This window comes from Helianthus annuus, chromosome 6 (assembly GCF_002127325.2).
Source record: "Helianthus annuus cultivar XRQ/B chromosome 6, HanXRQr2.0-SUNRISE, whole genome shotgun sequence".
NCBI classification, from domain to species: domain Eukaryota; kingdom Viridiplantae; phylum Streptophyta; class Magnoliopsida; order Asterales; family Asteraceae; genus Helianthus; species Helianthus annuus.
The window spans coordinates 4,920,345-4,943,027 of record NC_035438.2 but is presented as its reverse complement, the minus strand read 5'-3'; the positions used below and the strand labels follow the sequence as shown (position 1 = coordinate 4,943,027).

The window sequence follows — 22,683 nt, the reverse complement described above, 5'->3', positions numbered from 1 at the left end:
AACTAGTACAAGCTATGTGGATCATGCGACAATCAGTATAATCGCGGGTGCACACGGGATTATAGTGATAGGCGTATGAGAACCATAGAGTGTACTACTGTGTATGGTAAGACACGGAACGTAACATGACCCCAAGTAACGAAACGGACGTAATGTGGTTAAAACATGGTGGATACGCCGCTGGTACTTCCTATATATAAGTGTTTTCACCATGTTACCAAACTTTCGTAAAACGTGCCATGAGAAATTCAGTGTGTTGCAGACCTTTTGGACCTAATACAACTTCACGCAACTCATAAACGCATTATATCCGATTATTCATGACGAGACTTCATCCTTAACACACTACGTTCATCTATCCAACACTTATGCTATTCACATACTTGTACTCTTTAAGAGTCATTCGTTCATTCTATACTCGTATTATTTTATACAAAACTCGTTCGCAATCCAGCTTGTTTAAACATTTGAGTCCTAACTTACCTCGTTACCTATAAAATAGCCTCCCTATTCTTGATTCTTGTGAAACTATACTTAGTATACCTCTATTGCTTTATTTAAAGTAACAAACCTTTTCGTTCCTCTCAATAAACAGGTTTTACGAAAGTATGATTTTTTTATACTATCCTTAAAAACTTCCCCTTGCAAATCTACCTTGACGTTCTCCAAAATTTGGTACTTTTCAAAACTTTCAAACTTCCCAAGTTTCAATTCTTAATGATCACCTTTATGCCAAAAACTCTTTCAAGCCTTCCTCTTGAATAAATTTCGGGACGAAATTTCCTAAAGGAGGGGAGACTGTAACGCCCTGCGTTTTCAAACATCCTACATTTAGAAACCTTACGTGAAATTCTATCTTTGGAAATCTTGTGTTCTTATAACCATTCTTTCATCATAATCGTTGTAAAATACGGAACTTGCTTCGTAAATAAAACTTGTACATTACACTTTTTACCTAGTTAAATCATGTTTTATTTCATATTTTACCTTGTTACAAGTTAGGGGAAACATTGTTGCATATTATTACACAACTTAATTAACAAAATAAACTCATTATAATGTTTTAAAAAAAAAAATATGGCAGCCCAATTCAGCAAAATTCAGCCCCATATAGTTGGGTTTTGTGGGCTAGTTTCAAGGTGTAACCCCTTCTAAACACTTCCAAAGCCCAACCCATTGAAACCCTAATCCTTCCCCCTATAAATACCACTTATAACCAGCCTCCCTACCACTTTTGCAACCCTAAAAACTCACAAAACATCCACCAAACCGTAGCTGAAAGCAAGGGTTCGAGTAGATTGACACCCCTTCACGAAAATGAGCATAACTCACTCAATTCTTATCCGATTCACTCGATTCTTTTTCCTACTTGCTTGTATAATCATGGGGTTCGATTCCTAGACTTCTCCTTGGAGAAATCAGACCTGGAAATGCCCCGAAATAGTCCATAAACTTTCTGTTTGTTTTTATGTTCATCAAAAACTTGTTTAAACCTATGCAACTTGTGTCTAACACATCTCATACCTATGTCCTAATGCTTACAACTTATCCCATGGTTGGTTAAGCTTAAAAACAAGGTTGAGACATTTAAAATCAGAGGATTAAACCTCATAAACTTGGTGTTTTGTTTAGGGTTTTTAACCCACAAGTCATGTCAAACTTTGTCTTTGATACATGAGTGATTATGGAACAACTTGGGTTGTCCAAACATACAATCCTCACATGATTTGATGATTTCTCTTAGTTAGTGTGTATATTTCTTATTCTTTATTGTATGTTCATGACCCTCCTTGGTTGTTTTTTTTACATCAAGTGTAGTGGTGAACACATAGAGGTGCCTAAATGGAAGACTTGATCTTCCTACCTCCTACATGACTTCTATGACATTTAGAGGTACCAAAATGAAGATTTTAATCTTCTACCTCATGCTTGAACTATTGGACATATATTATATAACCTAAATATATTATTCGAATAATCGAATCTTTGATGATGAACTAGTGTTCATATGTCGGGGTACTAGATTACATCATCCTAGACTATGATAACTTGTCACGATTCTAATGGAACCTTGTTCCATGAAAACATCTAAACTCCTTCGAGTTTCCTAGTGTCAAGAACAAGCATCATATGTACTAAATGATTATTTTCCATGTTATTCTCATATCTTATTTTTATGTTGTTTTGAACACCGAATCTCGACTCTAAACATACTTGAACCTTAACCCTTATACATTCGGACTCTAAATCTCTACTCGTCAACAATTGGATAATCGGAAAACATATTCAAACTTTGTGAGTATACTCGTACTTTTCCCCTTTTTACTTTTACTACTTTTGGGGTGTAACATGTTTACCTATTGAAACTTACACATGAACTTTTGTCTAAACACATGAACATTCCTATAACATGCTTGTATATGTGATGACTTGATACTTTAAATTTGGGTGATTCTTATGTGTTGAACTTATCATTAACTTCGTACGAGCCAAACCTTGACATATGTAGCGCTATAGGATTAACGACCCGCCTCTACTGAAACTTTGGTTATGTCATGAGCAAGTTGCGTTTTCTTGGTTTGATATGTTAGACACATGCCATGTTTAAATGTTTATCTTGAATCACATGCTTGCTATGAGGAATTGTTCAAACTTATCTTTTGCTATGTACGTATCAAACTTGTATACTCGCCTTTGCTTTTGCATTGAACTTTATTTTAAACATGTTACAGGTTGAGGACGATGATGCTATGAAATGAAGTAGCGTTGATGCCTAGATACACATATAGACGTTAGGGTTTAAAATGTTGTATCAAAATTTTGATATGTTATCATGTTGTTTTGTTAAACTTGTCGTATTTGAATTTCTTGTAACGTTGACTATTTGAAGTTATGAAATGAAATGAAATTTGGATTTTCTAAATATTGTCACAAATAGCGTTATGATGTCTCTAGCAATCTTCACACTTCGTCTCATCCCGATGTTTCCGCCATTGGTTGGGGTGTGACAGAAGTGTTTGATGATGACGAAGACGAAGAAGTAGAAGGTTGCGAAATACAAAAAATCTTGGAGAAACAGTTTCCATAATTATAGGCATTGTTAGTTATTGAGAGATAAAATTCCAAAAATAAAATAAAATGTCAAATTACACAAGTGCCCTTTTAGTTAAAATCCCTCCATGCCATGTGTCACATTCTTATTGCTTCCTAGACTTTCTAGGAAAACCCCACTTTCTACCCAATTCCTCCTTTATATATATATATATATATATATATATATATATATATATATATATATATATATATATATATATGTATGTATGTATGTATGTATATAAGCACAGTCATTCAAACAAAAACAATTAGCAAGGTTGCAATTTAGTGAACGCCCTTAGTCTGGAATGATTGGAATTAGTATCCATTAGAATGTTAATGGGTCTTATTCAAGTCATAAGACTTGGACCGGTTAACTATAAAATAAATGGTACGGTTCGATAGATTAAGCGGTGACCGGATAGAATGTGGTTTGAACCCTCACAAGTACTGTGACTTTATAATATGGGTTAACCATAATACGTTCTGGAATTTAAAATAATTTAAAGGATTTAGCGCAATTCGGTTAAGTTATATAAACTAAGTTACATAAGTCAACCGTACGCGCATAGGCGGTATCGGGTGATCGGATGAGTCAATGTCAAGTTCATTATACCAAAACATGATTATTAAGTTACCACATCAGTAGCTATTACAAATTATATGGACATTATAGTTTAAAACCCATTTATGCACAAAAGGGCAAAATCGGCATTTTTATGGCATAATATAAGAACTTGCATAAAACCCAACAACTGATTATGATCAAATGATATAACCTCAGAGGGTTATTCCATACACTAATATGATCATAATGCAACTTCAAATCAATAGGTAACTTAACTAAAACGGGTCAGAATCGAAAGCCAAAGCAGAAGTCAAACTGCTAGACTTTCGGTTGTGAACCGGACTATAAACTAGAAATGACGGGTTGAACATGCTTTAACATGTTCTAATATGTTATACTAACTGATATAATGTCAAAAACATATTTAGATATTTATAAGTTCATTTTATACATTGTCCGTAAAACTGCGTTTTGACTTTCTTTTTAACATAACTTTGACCCATCATTTGACCAACTTAAGGTGATCTTCAGGAGGTTCCCTCATAGGGGATTATCACCTACCTAATTACGATCACGTAGCCATATTCAATTCGAGCATTGGCTTGACCATAATGTTCATAACCGAAAGTCAAAGAAAAAGTCAATTTGCTTGATTTTCGGCTAATAACTTAGCCTAGAAAAGAAATGAGCTATGAAGGAACACTTACAAATGTTCTAGGATGAAACTTGAACTCAAAGGAGACCTATAGGAAGAAGCAAACTCCAGGAATGAGTGTTTAGAGAGAAAGAAGTGAAATGAGCAAGGAACGAGGTGAACTAAGGATGCTATTTATAGTTGCGAATAGATCTTATGATAATGCCAAGTGTTGGTCATCATTCGCTGATGTTAAGAAGTGCCTAGTGATGTGTCAAGACCAGGGATAAGTGGCAAAATCGCGAGCAAGGTGTCAAGAGTGCAGGCTGCCTTGGGCAACAAACAAAATTGCCAGCACAGTCCCTTACGGACCGTAAGGGTCACGGCTTACGGTCCGTAAGGACCTAAGCGCGCCCATTGTTTTGAAAAGCTTACGGTCCGTAAGACCTAGTCTTGCGGTCCGTATGAGGTTGCCAGATATAATTATAACATTAGCCTTACAGTCCGTAAGGCATTAGGCCTTGCGGTCCGTAAGGGCCACTCAGAGGCCAATCTTTTGGCATGTTGACATATTTAGTCCCTCCACATTCAGTCTTCCACTATTTTACACAATTAGTCCCTCTCGTCCAACATTGTGGCAAATTTGAGAGTTAATTGGACACGTGTTGCCATATGATTCGATATAAAATTTCGAGGTGTTACAAAAACCGTCTGGTACTAGATGAACACACCAAAATCGCCTCCCCGAGCTCTCTCTATACTTTTTTTGACATGGAGATCTAGACCCTAGTTTGTGAAACAAACTAGGTTTTATACTCTAGCAAGCCCATGCCCCACATGGGCTCCCCATGGGCCTGCCTGGCCCACATGGCCTTAGGCATGGCCCGAGTGACCTATACAAGACAAGGGTTTCGAATTTGTAAACTTATTCCGGATTTAAACACTTGTGTTGGATAATCAATAGAAGACGGTTTAATATAATGTTGTTTCTGTTGTCTTCTATAACAATCTAGGTTAGATAGACAATTATGTGAAAGATCCATAGGATTAAGGGACCTACAAGGTTCATTCGTTGTATACGTGTGTACTCTCAATGTTTAAATTCGCGTTTTCTATACAGTTTATCACATATTCTTTAGTTTTTTACCGATCAAATGTTACAATTCGCATTTTCATAAGTTAACCAAAACAATTACATTTTGACACAAACTCCATTGAATATAACCTTGTTTCGATGTTCTCTTCCTCATTTCTTTTTCTCGGAGATATGGAGATATGGCGTTTATACTCAAGTATATTATTGGACTTCCTTTTGCAAGACCATGTACATAAAGCATTGAAATTAAAACGCCAATAAAACAAACAATTAATATAAAAGAAATAAGATAATATCTTGTAGTAATTTGAAAGTTACGAAACAACGCAAAAATGTATAAACATTAAGTTTTTAACCGTAAGAAAATGTAATCAAGCACGTGCGCCTATATGGAGATCAGGCCGACAGATCCTACAACAACACGGAGAGTATGATACTGCACTCTGTATCTCATAATCAAATGGGGCCTAAATTCCATACATAGTTGGGTAATGGGCGTATGCTGCAAGGTTGCAATATCCCTCATCAATTATAAGGGTTTTCCCCTTGTTGCCCCACTCTGTTCCCCATGAGTTTTGAATTTCAAAAAAGCGTTCTCCATATAGGGTTCTGCCAAACCCAGTGATAAGGACAACGTGATTTAGAAAAATGAATTTCCCTCTAAAGATGCCCTCCTGTCACAAAACAATCCGCAATGTTAGTTCAATAACGAAGTAACCACTATGTGAATTAAACTGGATGTCAGTTTAATTGTGTGGACATAAAGCAACACAAAAACATCAAGCAAATATATAATAGACACGTTACTATGATTCCAATATATATAATAGACATACCTGACAATGTTGGCAAAACTCAGGTGTGGCTTCAATACACGCGGTAACAGGTCCATGGATTATAGCCCACTTCAAGGCATGTAAATCGTATGGGGGAACTCGTCCGTAGCCCGTAATGCGTAATGCTGACGGCTTTTGGCTTTTTTGTCATGAAAAAGAAAAATACAAAAATTAAAAAAGAATCCTAACAGATAAAGAGAATCAAAATTAATTTCATTTATTTTAGTTCTTGTGATTCCCTCGTAATATTTATTTTAGTACAAAAGATTTTTTTTTTTTTTTTACTTTTTTAGCCAATAGTTTTGTTTTCATAACCGAACGTTCAGCGAACAGTTCGTGAACCGTTAGGCGGGAAGTTCGTTCGATTAGCTTAACGAACGAACACGGACAACAAATTTTGTTCGGTTAGCTTAGCCAACGAACACGAACACAAGTCTCTTTCGTCCGACTACGTTCGGTAATATGTTCGGTTACGTTCGTTCATGTTCGTTCGTTTACGTTTGTTCGTGTTCGTTTGATTATATTAAAAAGTTAATAAATAATAAACCTTTTATCTAAACATATTGAAAACTTGAAACCCTATTTTTTCTAAGTTGGCTAAAATTTGGACTAACTAAGACATTTTTGGGGATAATTATGTCTAAGTTAGTTAAACCTGATTTATTATTTGGTGGTGTAGTAGACTTCTCGTGTTTTGATTTATATTGATGTTTGTATTTAACTGTTTATACCCAATGTTTAGGGATAACAATGTTTTTATTTTTTTATTTTCAAGTTAAATGTTAGTTTGCGTTTGTTTTTATTTGCTTGCGTTCCATTGTGTTCGAGACTAGTAACTATTCGTGAACAGCTGAATTTCCTTAACAAACGAACGCGAACATAAACTTATGTTTGGTATGCGTTTGTTAACAGTTCGCGAACATGTTAATTTTGTTAACGAACGTATACGAACATGGCCTTGTTCGTGTTCGTTCGATTATAACAAATTAAAAAAATCAGCCCATTTTGCCCTTCATTAAAAGGAAGGAAAAAGACAAAAAAAAAAAAGTTGGATGTTACCTGAAAAAATCTTACCAGATTTTGTTTTTGGATGAAAATTGCAACAAAATTGAAACCATAGGTACCCAGATTGAAAATGTTGAGTTTTGGACTAAAGTGGCCAAACCTCAGGGACCATTTTGGGATTTTACTCTGGTATTTAACTCATTTCATTAATTAATTATACTACAAACCTTATACTTGGAGACTCCGTATTTTCTTGTAAAAGGGTAGTCCTTTTCAGTGGCAAGCCCTCCATACTGCATCATGTGCTGGAATGCTATTGGTGCGCTGCCACTTCCGCACATTTGTGCTCGATGGGTATCCATCGGTTGTTGGACGGATAATGGTAGCAACTCTCCGGTTTTCATAGTGAGAAATGCTTCAACACATGATACTGAAGCACATGCCCAACAAAGACCTGTATTAAAAAAGATAGAAATATAAATCATAATCGAATATATCCCCAAATTGACCGTTAACAACCTAACAAACTCAATTAGGAAATTGAATAAACGGTTAGATACTTCAACAACAATAAAAGATCCGATCCTTAATCCTTTGGCTCTTCCAGTTGTAGTTTATTCGTTTTGTTCCATTAACCCCTCAACCTGTAAGAACTATTTAAAAGACACTTTAATGAAGTTGACTTAGGTTGGCAAGGTTATTTACTTATTTGCACACATTCTTAACAAAGATCTAGATTGCCCGTGTGTCCAAATTAAGTTATTTTCACAATAAGTTAAGTTTACTCTCAAATTGCAGACTGTTGGTTCAGGCCCCACTAGCACACACACACTACAAAACTCAGGAAACAAAAGGAAGTGTTTTCTGCTTAAACTATTTTTCATTGATTCCAGAATTTACGTTATATAACAAACATACAAACTTGATCCTAAAGAAAAGGAACTAAAACTAGTGCTCACGTGAATTTCCTAAAAGCTAGGAGAACAAATTAAGCCACTAAGTTTGACTCATTAAATTACAATAAAGCATGTGAAATAAAACAACTAAATAAGTGAATTGCAATCTCTTAAACCCGTGATCTAATCCTCAACTTTGACCCATGACCCGATACGTGATGACCCCCGACCCGTAAACAAACCGATTAACCCAACACAGACTTCACATTGAACCAATAAACTACAGCCATTTAGAATTAACTAGAAGAACAGCCCGACGCCGTTTGTCGCTTACATAAAGCATACAGTCATATTTACATAAACATGAAGACTTCAAGTCAGTATCTACCATCTACAAGTGTGTTTGTGTTGGGACAACGGATTTCCACATCAGATTTCTCATTCCATTCCCAAAACGTTGAAAAAGTCACAAAACTATGATCTACTGCTGCTGCGTAGCGCGCTACGCTCGCTATTGACATCTATGCTCGCTATTGCCACTGGTCTAACAATACAAAACTAATGGTCTACTACTGCTGCAATTTATATACACAGAATGGAACATTCAATTTCATTTGAATGCGGCCTCGTAGAAATTATGCAATCAAGATACTAATCTGTACTTCAACTTAAATTTGAACAATTGTACTGATGTTGTGCCAACTCGCAAACATTGACCTCTAGACTTGCAGCAGTATTGTGTTAACATCACATTCGGTAAGAAATTGCAAAAACTTTAATCATTCTTAAGACATTTAACAAACCACTAACACAAAACACCTAGTCAAACCATCACCTAAACGTCTTGCAGGGGAATTCTAACCTCGGTATTAGTCTTATCTACCTTCATTTTACTGTTCTTATATAACTTAAAAGATGCTTACCATGCAATCAAATACATGTCTATTTATTTACGTAAACAAATATCCTAAGATCTACCATATAAGTACTTGCAATGAATGCTGGTATATGAATTCTGAGCACAACTACACAACTCCATTGCCGGTTTTAGACAAAGAAATATATTAATTAAAAGCATAATCTTGTATTAAAAAGAGTTCATAAAGATAAATATATATACATATATGTGAACCGAACCGTAAACCGTCAACCCGTGAACCGGACGATACACTCTTCAAACTGGCCAAACCGACCGACTAATCAATTTGGACGATTCAATCCACCCCTAATTGAATCCACATTCACCAAATCCCAAGTATATCATCCAACATAACTGTATAAGCATTAATCAGCTAATTCTTATACCTCAAACTCTACTTCCAATCTGAATGACCTACATATGTTGTTTCAACCTGCCTTAACACAAACTAAACAAATTTGAAGTTCAACTACATCAAACGAAAACACAATCGTCACTAAATCAAACAACAAAGTTACAGCATAAATACAAAAGTTTTGTGTGGCATAGCATTCTTATCTAAAAGAAGAACTACGCGTTTCTACATAGGACGGTTCATTCATATCCCCTTGTTCGGTCGAACTTGGGGGAAATTTGGTAAAAAAAAATAGTGGTTCAACGTTCAGTTCCATCTCATATTATATAACTAACAAAAGACGTACTCGTGCTCATCTGGTTCTTGATCAGGGTGATTACTCCTTGATTACTCCAGCTAAAACTTCTGGCATGCGGGAGGAGGCAGTCGAGTATGCTTTCCTCACTGTACATCATGAAGAGTAACAAGATTAGTTTCTATTGATTTTTTTAGAACAGTAGCATTGTTTCATACCAATGTTTATCGCTATTTAATCATTAGAATACCATGACAAAAAAGTAATCAGATAATCTTATAACCTAGCTAATATCACGCAAGCCTACATCACATTATACACACACAATCATACATAATACTTACGAACAATATGAAACTACAAACCTAGCTACGTAATCGCAACTACTTAAACTTAATAGCAAACAAGAGCTCAATCGCAGATGTAATAGCAAACAAAATTAGCTCAAAGGCACCTAAAAGCTTACATTTTGTCCCTGCATACATAATACTTACGATCGATATGAAACTACAAACATAGCTACGTAATGGCAACTACGTAGACTAAATAGCAAACAAGAGCTCAATCGCAGATGTAATAGCAAACAAAATTAGCTCAATGGCACTAAAAGCTTACATTTTGTCCCTGCATTCTTGCTGAAGAGAAACCTACCCATCGATTCCGGCAATTTTTTCTCCGAAAAATCCCTTGATTTTGGAAACGTTAAGTTTGACACATATTTGAAGTGAACTAAACGACAAAATCACAATTCTTGCTTTTTTTTTAATATATTATTATATTATATTATAATAATAGTTTGGATGGATAATTCTTAATTAACCATCTAGCGTGTCCCGGTTGATCACCTGGTGGGGCAGGGGTTCATTTCCGCGTGGTGATGGAGGCATGTCATTGATATGCGAGCGAACTGCATCCATGTTGGTACAAAGGATTCATATGGAAAACGAAACCAGAAAATGTGCGCATGAAGTTTATGGCGAATATTAAAAAAGAGCTATAGAACCTATTTCATATGTCGAATAAAAGTGGGCCTTCACTGTACTGTGTTAGCCATGGTTTTCAGTCTAAACAACAAAGGTTTGGTATCTCCTATTTATGATAAAAGGTTAGAGGACCTTGAGTAAACCATATATGAGAGCATCTAAAATCGTGTATCCATCTTTAAGTGAGTATAGATCTAATCGTTTCAAATCCAGAAATTGTATATGGAACTTAAATTACACAGATCGTATGTTTTGAATATGAGAGAAAATGGTAGATTTGATTTTTTGAATTCGATAGAACAAATCTAAAAAGTGTTCGTCAATAATTTTCTTTTTGAGCTCTAGAAGAACAAATTTGAAGGTTTGAACCAAAAAAAAATGAAGAACGCAAATCTGGAAGATGGAATGGAGAAAAATCAGTTGTGATTTTTGGATCTAAATTTTGATACGGTGGGAGCCAATGAAGAAACATGGAATCACCGTCTGGGTGATTGGAACCGCTTTCTCTGAGAGGAAGAAGAATCACACCCTGCTCTTCCTCTTGAAGACAGATCTGCAATGGAGAAGAGAGAAAAGTGGATATGTAGAGATGGTAGGGAAAGAATTCCCTTTTTTTCAACTACAAAAAGTGTGTTTGCCTCATGTTCTCTTGCCCTAGTAGAGAGGTGAAGACCTCCTTATATAGGAGACATGTGCAACCCTAACCTCAATGGGCCAAGCCCAGTTAGGGGTTGTCTCTACAAGCCCACATCCTAATGTAGTATAAACTACACTGTGCTGCGCTTCGCAGGATAATACACAATAATAAATAACATTATAAATTGCGATAACGGAAATGATTGATCGTTTGAGTCGGGTACAATACCATACCTCTACAAATAAATATATATTTATAGCGACAAACATGAAGAAGACCATACTTGCATGATAAGCGATGAGGTAGGCGACGATAGTAAGGGTGAAGCCCAACGAAATAGTGCCAAAGTAGGGCTGAGTTTTTTTTCCCAAATACCCGTACCCATACCGTACTCGTACCCGTATCGATTTTAGTTATTCGGTACATGTATCGGTACCCAGTTTTATTGATTTGGTATTTGGTACTTTCGGTATCGGTACGAGTATGGGTAAAAATGGATACCGGTACCGAATTTTATATTGAACTTTAAAAGTTCTTTTTAGATTATGTTTTATTTCGTATTATTGTATTTATGGTACTCATATCGATTTTACCTATTTGATATTTATATCGTATTGGTACTAAGGATGGGATTGGTATTGTACTCGTACTCGTACTCGTACCGGTACCGAAAATACAAGTACCAAATTTGAACAAAATTGGGTACCAAACGTACCGTACGAGTACAGGTATGAGTATTGGTAAGGGTATTTCGGCACGATATCCACTTTGGTACTATTTTGTTTTTATTTCATTTTTTATCACTCGTACAGGTACTCGTTTGTAAAATCGATACGACTACCATACAATACGAGTACAAAATAGGTAAAACCGGTACAAGTAAAAATACATTTTCTCAGTTTTTTATATTGAAATAAACCTTTATACTTAATAAATAAGTAAATGTGTGTCACAATACTATAACCACAAGTCACAACATTGTTTTTCTTGATTTTTTTATTAAGAGTTAAATGTCATTTTAGTTCCTGCGGTTTGGGCCATTTTACCAGTTTAGTCCAAAGGTTTCCGTTTTTTGCCTGTGGGTCCAAAAAGGTTTCACCGTTGCCTTTTTAGTCCGCTGGGTTAACTTCATCCATTTTTTCTGTTAACGAGAAGGGCAATTCAGCATTTTTATGTAATTCTAATAACTTGAAGGGCAATTCGACCATATAAAATGACCGAATTGCCCTTCTCCTTAACAGAAAAAATGGATGAAGTTAACCAAGTGGACTCAAATGGCAACGTGAAACCTTTTAAGACCCACAGGCATGAAACCTTTAGACTAAAATATAGGGACTAAAATAACATTTAAATTTTTTAGGTAGTGTTTGGTATGCAGGAATGAGAGGCGGAATGGAATGGGTCATTACGAGGGAATGAAGAAAAGAGTGTTTGGTTGGTTAGTGGAATGAAATCACCAATTTCATAAGGCATTCCATTCCCTTAAAATCATTCCATCCTCCTCCCACGTTTTTTTTTCATTCCATCCCTTCTTGCACCATTCATTAGCATTTAACAACATCACAACCCACCACCACCCACCCACTGACGCCTATTGCCGCCGCCACCCACCTGCCGCCGTCGCCAACAGCAACCGCAGCCGCCGCTCGCCGCCACCAATCGCTACCACCGTCGCTGCCACCACCAATCGCTGCCGCCACCTCCACCGCCACCAACCACCACCGATGGCCGCCGTCGCCACCCCCGTCACTGCCACCCATCGTCGTCACCATCACCACTCACCGCTAATTTTATTCCTTCGTTTTTCTTGTCTACCAAATAATACACGATAATAATTCATTTTATTCCCACATAGTAACCAAACGAGACCTGGAATGGTAATGTTCCATTGCGTTCCCTCGTTCATTTCATTACCTCGTTTGTTCCATCACCCCATACCAAACATGCCCTTGTTAATCTTTCATGATCCACGACCTACTTCTTTTGAAGTTGCCCAATCATTTCTTTTGAAGTTGCCCAATCATTTCCATATTATTCTCTCCAATCAAATTATTGTTTTCTTATTTTCATCAACAATCAAAAAATCAACCAAGAATCATAAAAAATTTGATTACCCTTATTAATTCGTGTAATAGACGTATTTTAACATAGCAATATATAACTCAGAACTTTTGGTATATTCCATCTTTTAAAATGATATGATGGGTCAATATTTGCTACATAGTTTGAAGTTTTGAAATTTCACTTATCACATTTATCTGGATATAAATAACTAGTTCTATACCCGTCCGGTGGACGAGTATATTAATACTATAATGACAAAAAAAATCTTTGCATTCTAAATATGATAAGTTTGATGACATGTTTATCAAAATATTTTATACTGACCAACGGTAGCCGTGATCCGCTTACTTTGAGCTCAACAAAAGGTTGTTTCACGTATGTTTTTTTTTGAACGACTAATTTCTTTCATCCCCTGTCGTCTATGGGACTTGAACCCAAGAGCTTCCCCTTCCCAACCTAGGTGTTTTTTAAAGGCTTTGCCTTTGCCTTTGTCAATGGACCACCACCCCATTGGTGGTTGTTTCACGTATGTATTTGAACTCTTTTGATTGTAACTGGAAATGTGGCTGAAAACAACATAATTTGTCACTGCTTGGGTCAAAATCCAATTACCTCTTACACTGAAATTGGAGTACTTATTGTGGCTTCCCACTTTCCCAGAACTAAACATTGGTGTGGTAAAGGAAGTGAAGGGGATCTTAATTCGGACATCCATTTTCTGCGGTAGCGACACCTCCACTTCTTCAATCACCAGCGGCTTTCTAGCTTCCCAAGCCATGACTTTTAGTCTTCTTCTTACCTCTGATTAGCAAATAATTTGAACAAATTGAAAAACCTAAAATCCCTAAACACAACCGCCAATATCATAACAAATATACAGAAAGATGACGTACAAGAGCTGTTATGGCTAGGGGTGTTCAAAATTATCCGTATCCGAAAATCCGATCCGAAATATCCGATATCCGAATCTGAAATATCTGAAAAATCGGATATCCGAAATTCGGATATCCGAATTTTTCGGATTCGGATTCGGATAGTGATTTTCAAAATTTTCGGATATTTCGGATATCCGAAATATCCGAAAATTTATTTTTCATTTTTTTCGGATATCCGAATATCCGAAGTATCCGAAAATATCCGAAATATCCGAAAAATATCCGAAAATATCCGGAAACTTATATTCGGGTATCCGAAACTATCCAAAATATCAGTTTCCGAATATAAAAAAATAATAAAAAATAAAAATTAAATTAAAAGTTGGATTTTCGGATATCCGATTCACTATCGGATATCCGAAATTTCGGATACGGATTCGGATAGTGAAATCTGGTATCCGAAAATTTCGGATATCCGAAATTCGGATATCCGGTTTTGAACACCCCTAGTTATGGCAGATGTCATAAAACCCACGGATTTATGGTTGATTCAATCGTATCGTGGTGGTCAGCATGTCAACCGGTCTCCTGGTTGTCATGATTCACAAAGGACAAACGACGGGCTTGGACCGAATTTGCGTTGATGGTGATGGCTACAACAACTACTGAGAAGAAATATTGTTGGTGATAATATGCTTTGGAGTTTTTAATCAAACTCATGAGATATGGTACACAGTTGCGAGGAAGTAGGAGAAAGAGGGGAACGGGGATGGGTTCGTAACTCTGTTAACTGCTTGTTAACTGCCGCTTCTAGAAGGTTTCAGTGAATTTAAAGGGTTAAGATTTAATGTATGTCAATTGTGTTAATACAATTACATTTTATTTATAAAATTGTATGTCAATTTCTCTTTTTAAGTTATAATTATGGCATATAATACACACCCAATTTAATTTATTACATTAAACATATTGTAAAAAAAATAAAATATAATATAAATGGGTTAAATGGGACAACCCGCCTACCCAATCGGGTTGACATGAACCCGGCCCGTTTAGCTAACCGGGTTGACACAAACTCGCCCCGTTCAGCTAAACGGTTCGCGGGTTTGACCTCAAACTGACCCGACCCTGTTTGAACTAAACCTAAATCCGTGAATTTCGTGTTAGGTCCGGGTCATGTTTTCGGGTCGTGTCAGAATTTCACACCTCTAGTAATTCATATGTTAACACTGCCCTTTTCTATAAATAGGAAATTTACTCTGCAATGGACAATAACAATACAACTTAGGCCATAATTTCGAACCGAATGTTTAAGAATTATAGTATTGATCAAAGTCATAATCTAAGAAAAATACAACTTGGTGAACGAAAGTATGATTGCTCAAACATATCCTACAAATTTTTCCAGTTTAGTTTCTTTCAGGTTTGCAAAATGACTGATTAATTAACTGAAAATTGTTATTGAGCACTTATTTGAAGATGTTAATGCTAATGCTGAGTTGATGATGATGATGATGATGATGATGATGATGATGATGATGATGATGATGATGATGATGAAGATGATAATCATCATATGGCAAACAAGTTAGTGTTGTTTGTTCTAAGACCTGATTCGATTTTGTTACAGGACACGACACGTTTGTTCCTACGAGCAAGTCCGAAATTCATTCTACCTCGACATGTTTCAAGGAAGGAGACGCTTACTGCTGGTGGTGAGCAAAACAGTCAACGGATCGAGTCTCATCAACCGAAGGTGAAAAAAATCAGTAGCGTGAAACAAAACCGACCCAGAATGCAAGGAAGAGGAAATCTGAAAGGATATTAAAAAACAAGCTCAAAAAATGTGTTTATGTCAAAGATGGAAGAGGATCAACCGTTGACAACCCGTTGAACTTAGATTAGGTATGATTGAACATTTGAATCCGCGCGGTAGCTTTATGTTCACGTATTAGTATTGTTGTAAGTATGATTTATGAAGTCTTTATCTGCAATGAAACTTGGTAGCTAGCTATTTTGATTGTATTTAACCTAGGCTACCACAAACTCGATTAGTTTTGGTGTTAACTAGACCGGCTAATGAGCATTTACATTAGAATCCTCGTCTTCATCCCTGTAATTTAGCTAAAAACGCTTATATCTCTAGAATTCGTTCACATTTTATAAACCTAGACTACCACAAACGCCTTTAATCAGCTATCATATCGGTAAAGATGAATGAAAATATGATGTGATAGCAGGCCAAACACGTTTACGGGTGTTTGTAAGATTTTGAGTTGGAAATGGTTTAAGCAATCATTTGGCCGCATTTAAAGATAATCATTTTTATTCCAAATACTAATATAATTTAGAGAAAAATGCCCGGATAGTCCCTGTGGTTTCGCCTTTTTTCACCTATAGTCCCCAACTTTCTAAAACTACCTGAATAGTCCCCAAGTTTTCATTTTTTGTTCCCGGATAGTCCCTAACATGGATGGGGATTAGTTTTCTCAGTTAAGTTGATGTAAAATGACTATAATACCCTTAAGTAAAACAAAATGAATTAATTATATATTTTTTCTTAAAATATAAAAACCAAACATCCCTAATTCCCTACCACATTCATTCTTCATCAGTTAATCACCTTCAGACCCTTTTCTCTGTCTCTAAACCACCATCTCCTTCATCTCCACCACCACCACTCGGAGGAGATGATGGCTGGCGAAGCAGGTGGTTCGGGTTGGATGACCGGCAACGGAGATGTGGTGAGTGGTTGAAGACGGCCGGCGGTTGAAGTGTGAAGAGGATGGTGGTGGGCAGCGGCTGATGTGTGGAAGGCCGGTTCAGGTTGGAGGCGGAGATGGAGGTGATGAGTCCGGCGGTTCCGGTGCGGATGAGGGTTGAAGACGATAACCGGCGGTAGTTTGGAGTGGTGAAGGGGGTGCGCGACCGGAGACGGGTGAGGAGTGGTGGTGGTTTAACCGGCGACGGAGAAGGGGAATTGTCGAGGGCGGTCTGGTAGATGTTTGGGGATTCAGGATGATGAAGATGATGGGTGATGTTAGGGTTAAAGGGGGGATAAAAGGGATTTTTTTATTTTGTTTTATCTGTTTCCTTATGGTTATTATTATTATTAACATTAACATCAGCTTTAAACATCTCTCCAAGGTTTTGTTCATAGAATGTTCACCTGGCGGTAGTTAATGATTTTATTTAATTTTGTGAGTTTAATTTTGGGGTATAAATCATAGCTATGAAGTTGATGATTTTATTTAATTTTGTGGTTTGGTATTGACACACAGAAACCATATTAAAAAAAAGAAGCAAACGACATTTGAGAGTGAGAGGTTTATTTCTGCATTTGATTTGGTGGAGAGTGACTGTGGCGGTGATGGTGGAGGGTGGAGGAGGGTGATGGTGGGTGGAGGTTGAAGATGAAGTGTAGTGGTGGGGTTTTATAAATAAAAATGAAGAAGATGCCCGGATAGTCCCTGTGGTTTGGCCTTTTAAGGAAAGGGTATTTTTGTCATTTCACACCCTCTTAACAGAGAAAACAAACTGAAGTTAGACGCAGGGACTATCCGGGAACAAAAAATGAAAACTTGGAGACTATTCAGGTAGTTTTAGAAAGTTGGGGCTATAGGTGAAAAAAGACGAATCCACAGGGACTATCCGGGCATTTTTCTCTATAATTTATTGAAAGTTAATTTCTGACATTTAAAGATAATCATTTTTATTCAAAATGCTAATATAATTTATTCAACGTTAATTACTAATAGCAAATTTGACTCGACTTTTACACACATGTATTTAACTTTTTTTTTAAATATTTCACATTGGAATCCTTCTATAATCTTTATCCTTGAAATGTAAAGAAAAGTTATAAGATTTTAAAATTTTCTGTACTTTTCTTTATAACATTATAGATATAAAGAGTGAATAGTTTGGAATCATCTGTTTGATAGACATAAAAGACGAAGAAATGGAATACTAGTGATGGTGGCGGCAGCCAAACCCCCATTTTTTCATTCCCTCACAATGGTCCACTAAGGCTATATGATCTGGACCTCAGTCAAATCACACAACCATCTAACATGGACACACCTTTAGTGTTGAATCTATTAGCCAAAAGGTCCAACATCGAGCTAGCCAGCCTCAATGAGAGCACATTGCATAAAGCACCAAGATACAAATGATAATAAAGTACAGTACATAAATAAAGTTACTACACCAGTCTTAAATAACATACGAAATAAGGTAACGGAATACATAAACAAACCAAGTCCAACCGAACAGAAAACACAAGCATAAATAAGTTCCAGTGGCTGCAGTAGCAGAACTATAATTCTTTACAACAGAGGTTGCAACATTTCAGTAACCAAACCGGTATCCTTTAGTCACAAAATCAACATATTAAAACGATTCTTCTGTGTCGTGTAACAGATGCATGAGATCAGTAAATGATACAAAATCACTAGCCACATAAAGAAAGAATATGAATAATATACACATGAGAAAAGTAGATTACACCTCAAAATTCCTCATGGAAAATAATCAAATATATAATGGATTATGAATTTATGATCCAAGCATTATTTCTTCTTCTTCCAGTAAGCATATATATAAAATAGGTCCGACAAAGTAGGCAGGTTGGGTGGTTTGAGTAAAGGATCAAGATTGGTTTGGATTAGGATGAATATGTTAAAAAAAAAGGGTCATGATGGTATGTTAGAATGGGATTAAAAAATTAGTTAATTAATAATAAAAAAATAAAAAATAATTAATATGGTATTTATAGTACTCATATTGATTTTACCTATATGGTACCCGTATCGTCTTGGTACTCGTACCAATTTTACATATTTGATACTCGTACTATATTGGTACTCATATCAATTTTACCTATTCAGTATTCGTACAAGTGTTCAAAAACTAAATAAAAACAAAATGATACGGTATTTGATACCCAGTTTGTTCAGATTCGGTACTAATATACGGACGTGGGTACGAGTGTTGTACCAATCCTTTTTCTCTGCATGAGCCCTAGCCGAACATAATCTTCCACACATCCTTCACTATTAAGTTCACTCCTTATTAACACCATCAACCCAACTAACCTACAACCCACCACCTATTGTCTATCCTACACCCACCTCGTTTAACCTCCACCACCATAGCCGACGGCCGGCAACCACACACCTCCGATTGAACATAAAATTTCCAAAGTTTCTTCTAATTTTCAGTCTCAAGTCGTGAGCCAGGTATGGAAGCTTTATTTTTGTGTGTTTTATGATGTTCGTCATGATTGGTTCTTGAAAATTTGAATATTATTAGATGGGTTAATATGGGGGATTATAGTTAATTATTGAAAAGATGTGTTGAGCAGGGTTAGTATATATTATGAAAAAAAGAACAATTCTGAAAAATTATAAAAAAAGTTTGTTGTTTTATTTCGAATGCCGGTTTTGCATTATAGATTGAAAATCAAGTAATAAAATATGAGTTTTTTCAAATGTCGGTTGGTTGATTCGTTTGTACTCAATCTCCATTCGAACGGATTGACCGAATTAAATGATTTTTAACAAAAAGCTCGATTTTTCTTAAGATGACATTTATATAAAACTTGTAACCGCGAATGAAATGCTATACGGTTACAAGTTTGGTGCTATGTTACTAATTTGTGTAATTTGTTTTGATAGGATGTCCGACGAGAGTTCAAGTCGAGCTGCGGGGAAGAAAAGAAAGCGAATACAAGATCCGGTCAGTTTGGGTTATTAGCTTGGAGTTGCGATTGATGGATCTGTGACGTTTTGGAAGGCTTGGAACTAGACGGATGCAGATCAAAAGGAAAATCAGGGGAGTCTGTTCCATTTTGCTTCTCTTTTATTTCTTTTGTTTGTATTTTTTTTTCGGTTTGAGTCGATAGTTGTGTCTTAAATAGTTTCTCGCTCCATTAAGGACAATGAAGGAAATAAGTGTGGGGAATGGAGACTAACATCTATTTAGTTGTGTCTTAGTATTAGTATAGTCGTGTGTCGTGTCGGTTTTGAAATTTTTTTTTGTAAAAAACCAAAAAAATGTTACGAGAAAGTTTTTGCAATAAATGGAAAATGATAGGTATATCGGATCGTTGGCTTTTAATTACTATATATATGAGATAATAAACGGTCGGTCATACGTCTAGTTCAGGATATGTGGGTAGGCCCAGCCGGTTGATGAGTTCCTTAGGATTGATATAATATACCTTAAAAATTAGGAGTCTCGTGGGTTCTCACCTTAGGAGCTATAGCAAAACCGAAACTGTGGAAAGTATAAGAGGTACGTCATAAGTAAAAAGCTTATAAGTTTTTCCGATTAAATTGGCACACCTGTTTCTTTTTATGAAAATAAATCCGAAACAGTGTGGCGCCGGAAAAAAAAAACATTCTATCCATTCATTTGAGCTACATGTAAATAAAAAAGAAAAAACAAAGCCTATGGTATTAACCACTGGGATGGTGACTCGGGTGGGGTATACCCGCTAGGTGGAGTTAGAAAAATATGTGATGTTTATGGCATTAACCACTGGGATGGTGACTCGGGTGGGGTATGTCCGCTAAACTGATCATAACCAAAACATGTAAAGCTCGCAACATCATCCGTTATCCATCATAAGTTTAATCGGAAATACATAAGAGTTTTTTTATATAAGGCGGTAATCTCATAAGCTTGAAGTGGGATTAGGTGGCGTTGTAGTCTTTTGAGTGTGAGATCCATAGATAACTATAATTACTTGAACTTAATGAATCGTGAATAAGGGCTCGGAAACTGACGGTTGGGTTTAAGTGGATCGTATACCTCACTACTAGAAAATAGACTTATCTTGACACGCGAACAATGACAAACACTCATTTTATGACATTCGAAAGCGTGTGTCAAGAAAAAAATGTCATAGTTTAGAAAATTCAATAAATTTATGACTCACTTTTTTGTATGTCATCTTTTTAACGTCATTAAATAAAACAAAAGCATTTTATGACATTCGAAAGTGTGTGTGTCAAGAAAAAAATGTGATGGTTACAAAATGAAATAAATTTATGACACTCTTTTTTGTGTGTCGTCTTTTTAGTGTCATTAAAAGACAATACCATTTTATGACATTTGAAAGTGTGTGTAAAGAAAAAAAATGTCACGGTTTACAAAATTCAATACATTTATGACACTCTTTTTGCGTGTCATCTTTAATCGATAACTAGTATTTAATTTTATGCGTATTGTGTCATCTTTAATCGATAACTAAAGTGAATCATTTTATAAACTTTGTTAGATAATATTTTGACATAAAAATAAATTATCTTTCTATAAAAAAAATGAGTCGTATATGTGCTATGAAAATGTTATCATGCAAGGGAAAAATCATTTCAAAATATTTTTTTGTTAAATTTAAGTTAAACAATAAAAAAAATAAAGGAAAATATGTTTAAAATTTGTGATAAATTAATATTATTATACCTCTCAACTTTTAGGTAGTGTTTGGTATGCTGAAAAAAAAGGTCAAAGTAATGGAATCACCCATTATGTAACGCATTCCATTCCCTTAGATTAATTCCATCTATCCCCTTGTATTTTTTTCATTCCATTCCCCTCATCCTTCATCACCAACACTGCCACCCGTCGCCGCCATCCACCACCATCCTCGCCACCAGCCACCGTCGACCACCGCCACTCGTCGTCGCCACCCTCCGCCGCCGACTACCACTGACCACCGCCACCACCGTCACTGACCAACGGAGCCACCGCCACCTTCGACCACCACCGCCGCCACCCACCACCGCCGCCATCTTACAACACCGACCATCGGACACCACCACTGATCGCATCCACCAACACCGGCCAACACCACTGATACCCGCCACCCGCCGCCGCCTTTCGCTGTCGGTGCAACCATCCACCGACTACTGCCACCACCCACTACCGCCACCTATCGCCGATTTTATTCCTTCGTCTTTTCCTACCTACCAAAATAACATAAGGTAATGATTTTTTCCGTTCCCACACGGTAACCAAACAAAACCATTGAATTGTAATGATTCATTCCATTACCCCGTCCATTCTATTTCCACATACCAAACAGACCCTTAATATGTTAATAAAACACTTTATTACATAAAAACAATTTACCCCAAAATTTAATTAATTTACGACTTATTTTTTACGTGTCATAGTTTAAATTAGGGTTATTCATGAGCCGAACCGAACAGATCGGACCTTTGCTCGTACTTGGCGAGTGGCGATGGAGAAATCGAATAATGGTGACCAATAGGGGGTTTTGATTAAGTACTTGTACTTCTAAATCAAATGACGGGTTGAGTATTTATTGATGCTTCACATTACAATATTTGATATTTTGACTCAATTATTCAAATGGACATTAAAGTATTGGATTTCAATTCTAATTACTTAAATAAA

At 36.3% G+C, this 22,683-nt stretch overlaps 1 protein-coding gene and 1 long non-coding RNA gene across 2 annotated transcripts; one reads left to right on the top strand and one right to left on the bottom strand.

Moving 5' to 3' along the window:
- Positions 1-5,649: 5,649 nt before the first annotated feature.
- On the bottom strand, positions 5,650-11,339 carry LOC110928292 (senescence-specific cysteine protease SAG12). The gene is made up of 5 exons (XM_022171373.1): positions 10,313-11,339; positions 9,749-9,846; positions 7,460-7,686; positions 6,228-6,366; positions 5,650-6,065 (listed from the first exon to the last, which is right to left on the bottom strand). The coding sequence occupies exons 3-5, from the start codon at positions 7,522-7,524 to the stop codon at positions 5,859-5,861; spliced, it is 411 nt and encodes a 136-aa protein (XP_022027065.1). The 5' UTR covers positions 7,525-7,686; positions 9,749-9,846; positions 10,313-11,339; the 3' UTR covers positions 5,650-5,858.
- Positions 11,340-19,266: 7,927 nt separating this feature from the next.
- On the top strand, positions 19,267-20,257 carry LOC110928293. Its single transcript, XR_002586270.1, has 2 exons — positions 19,267-19,496; positions 19,935-20,257. It is a non-coding gene; the product is annotated as an uncharacterized LOC110928293 (long non-coding RNA).
- The last annotated feature ends 2,426 nt before the right edge of the window (positions 20,258-22,683 follow it).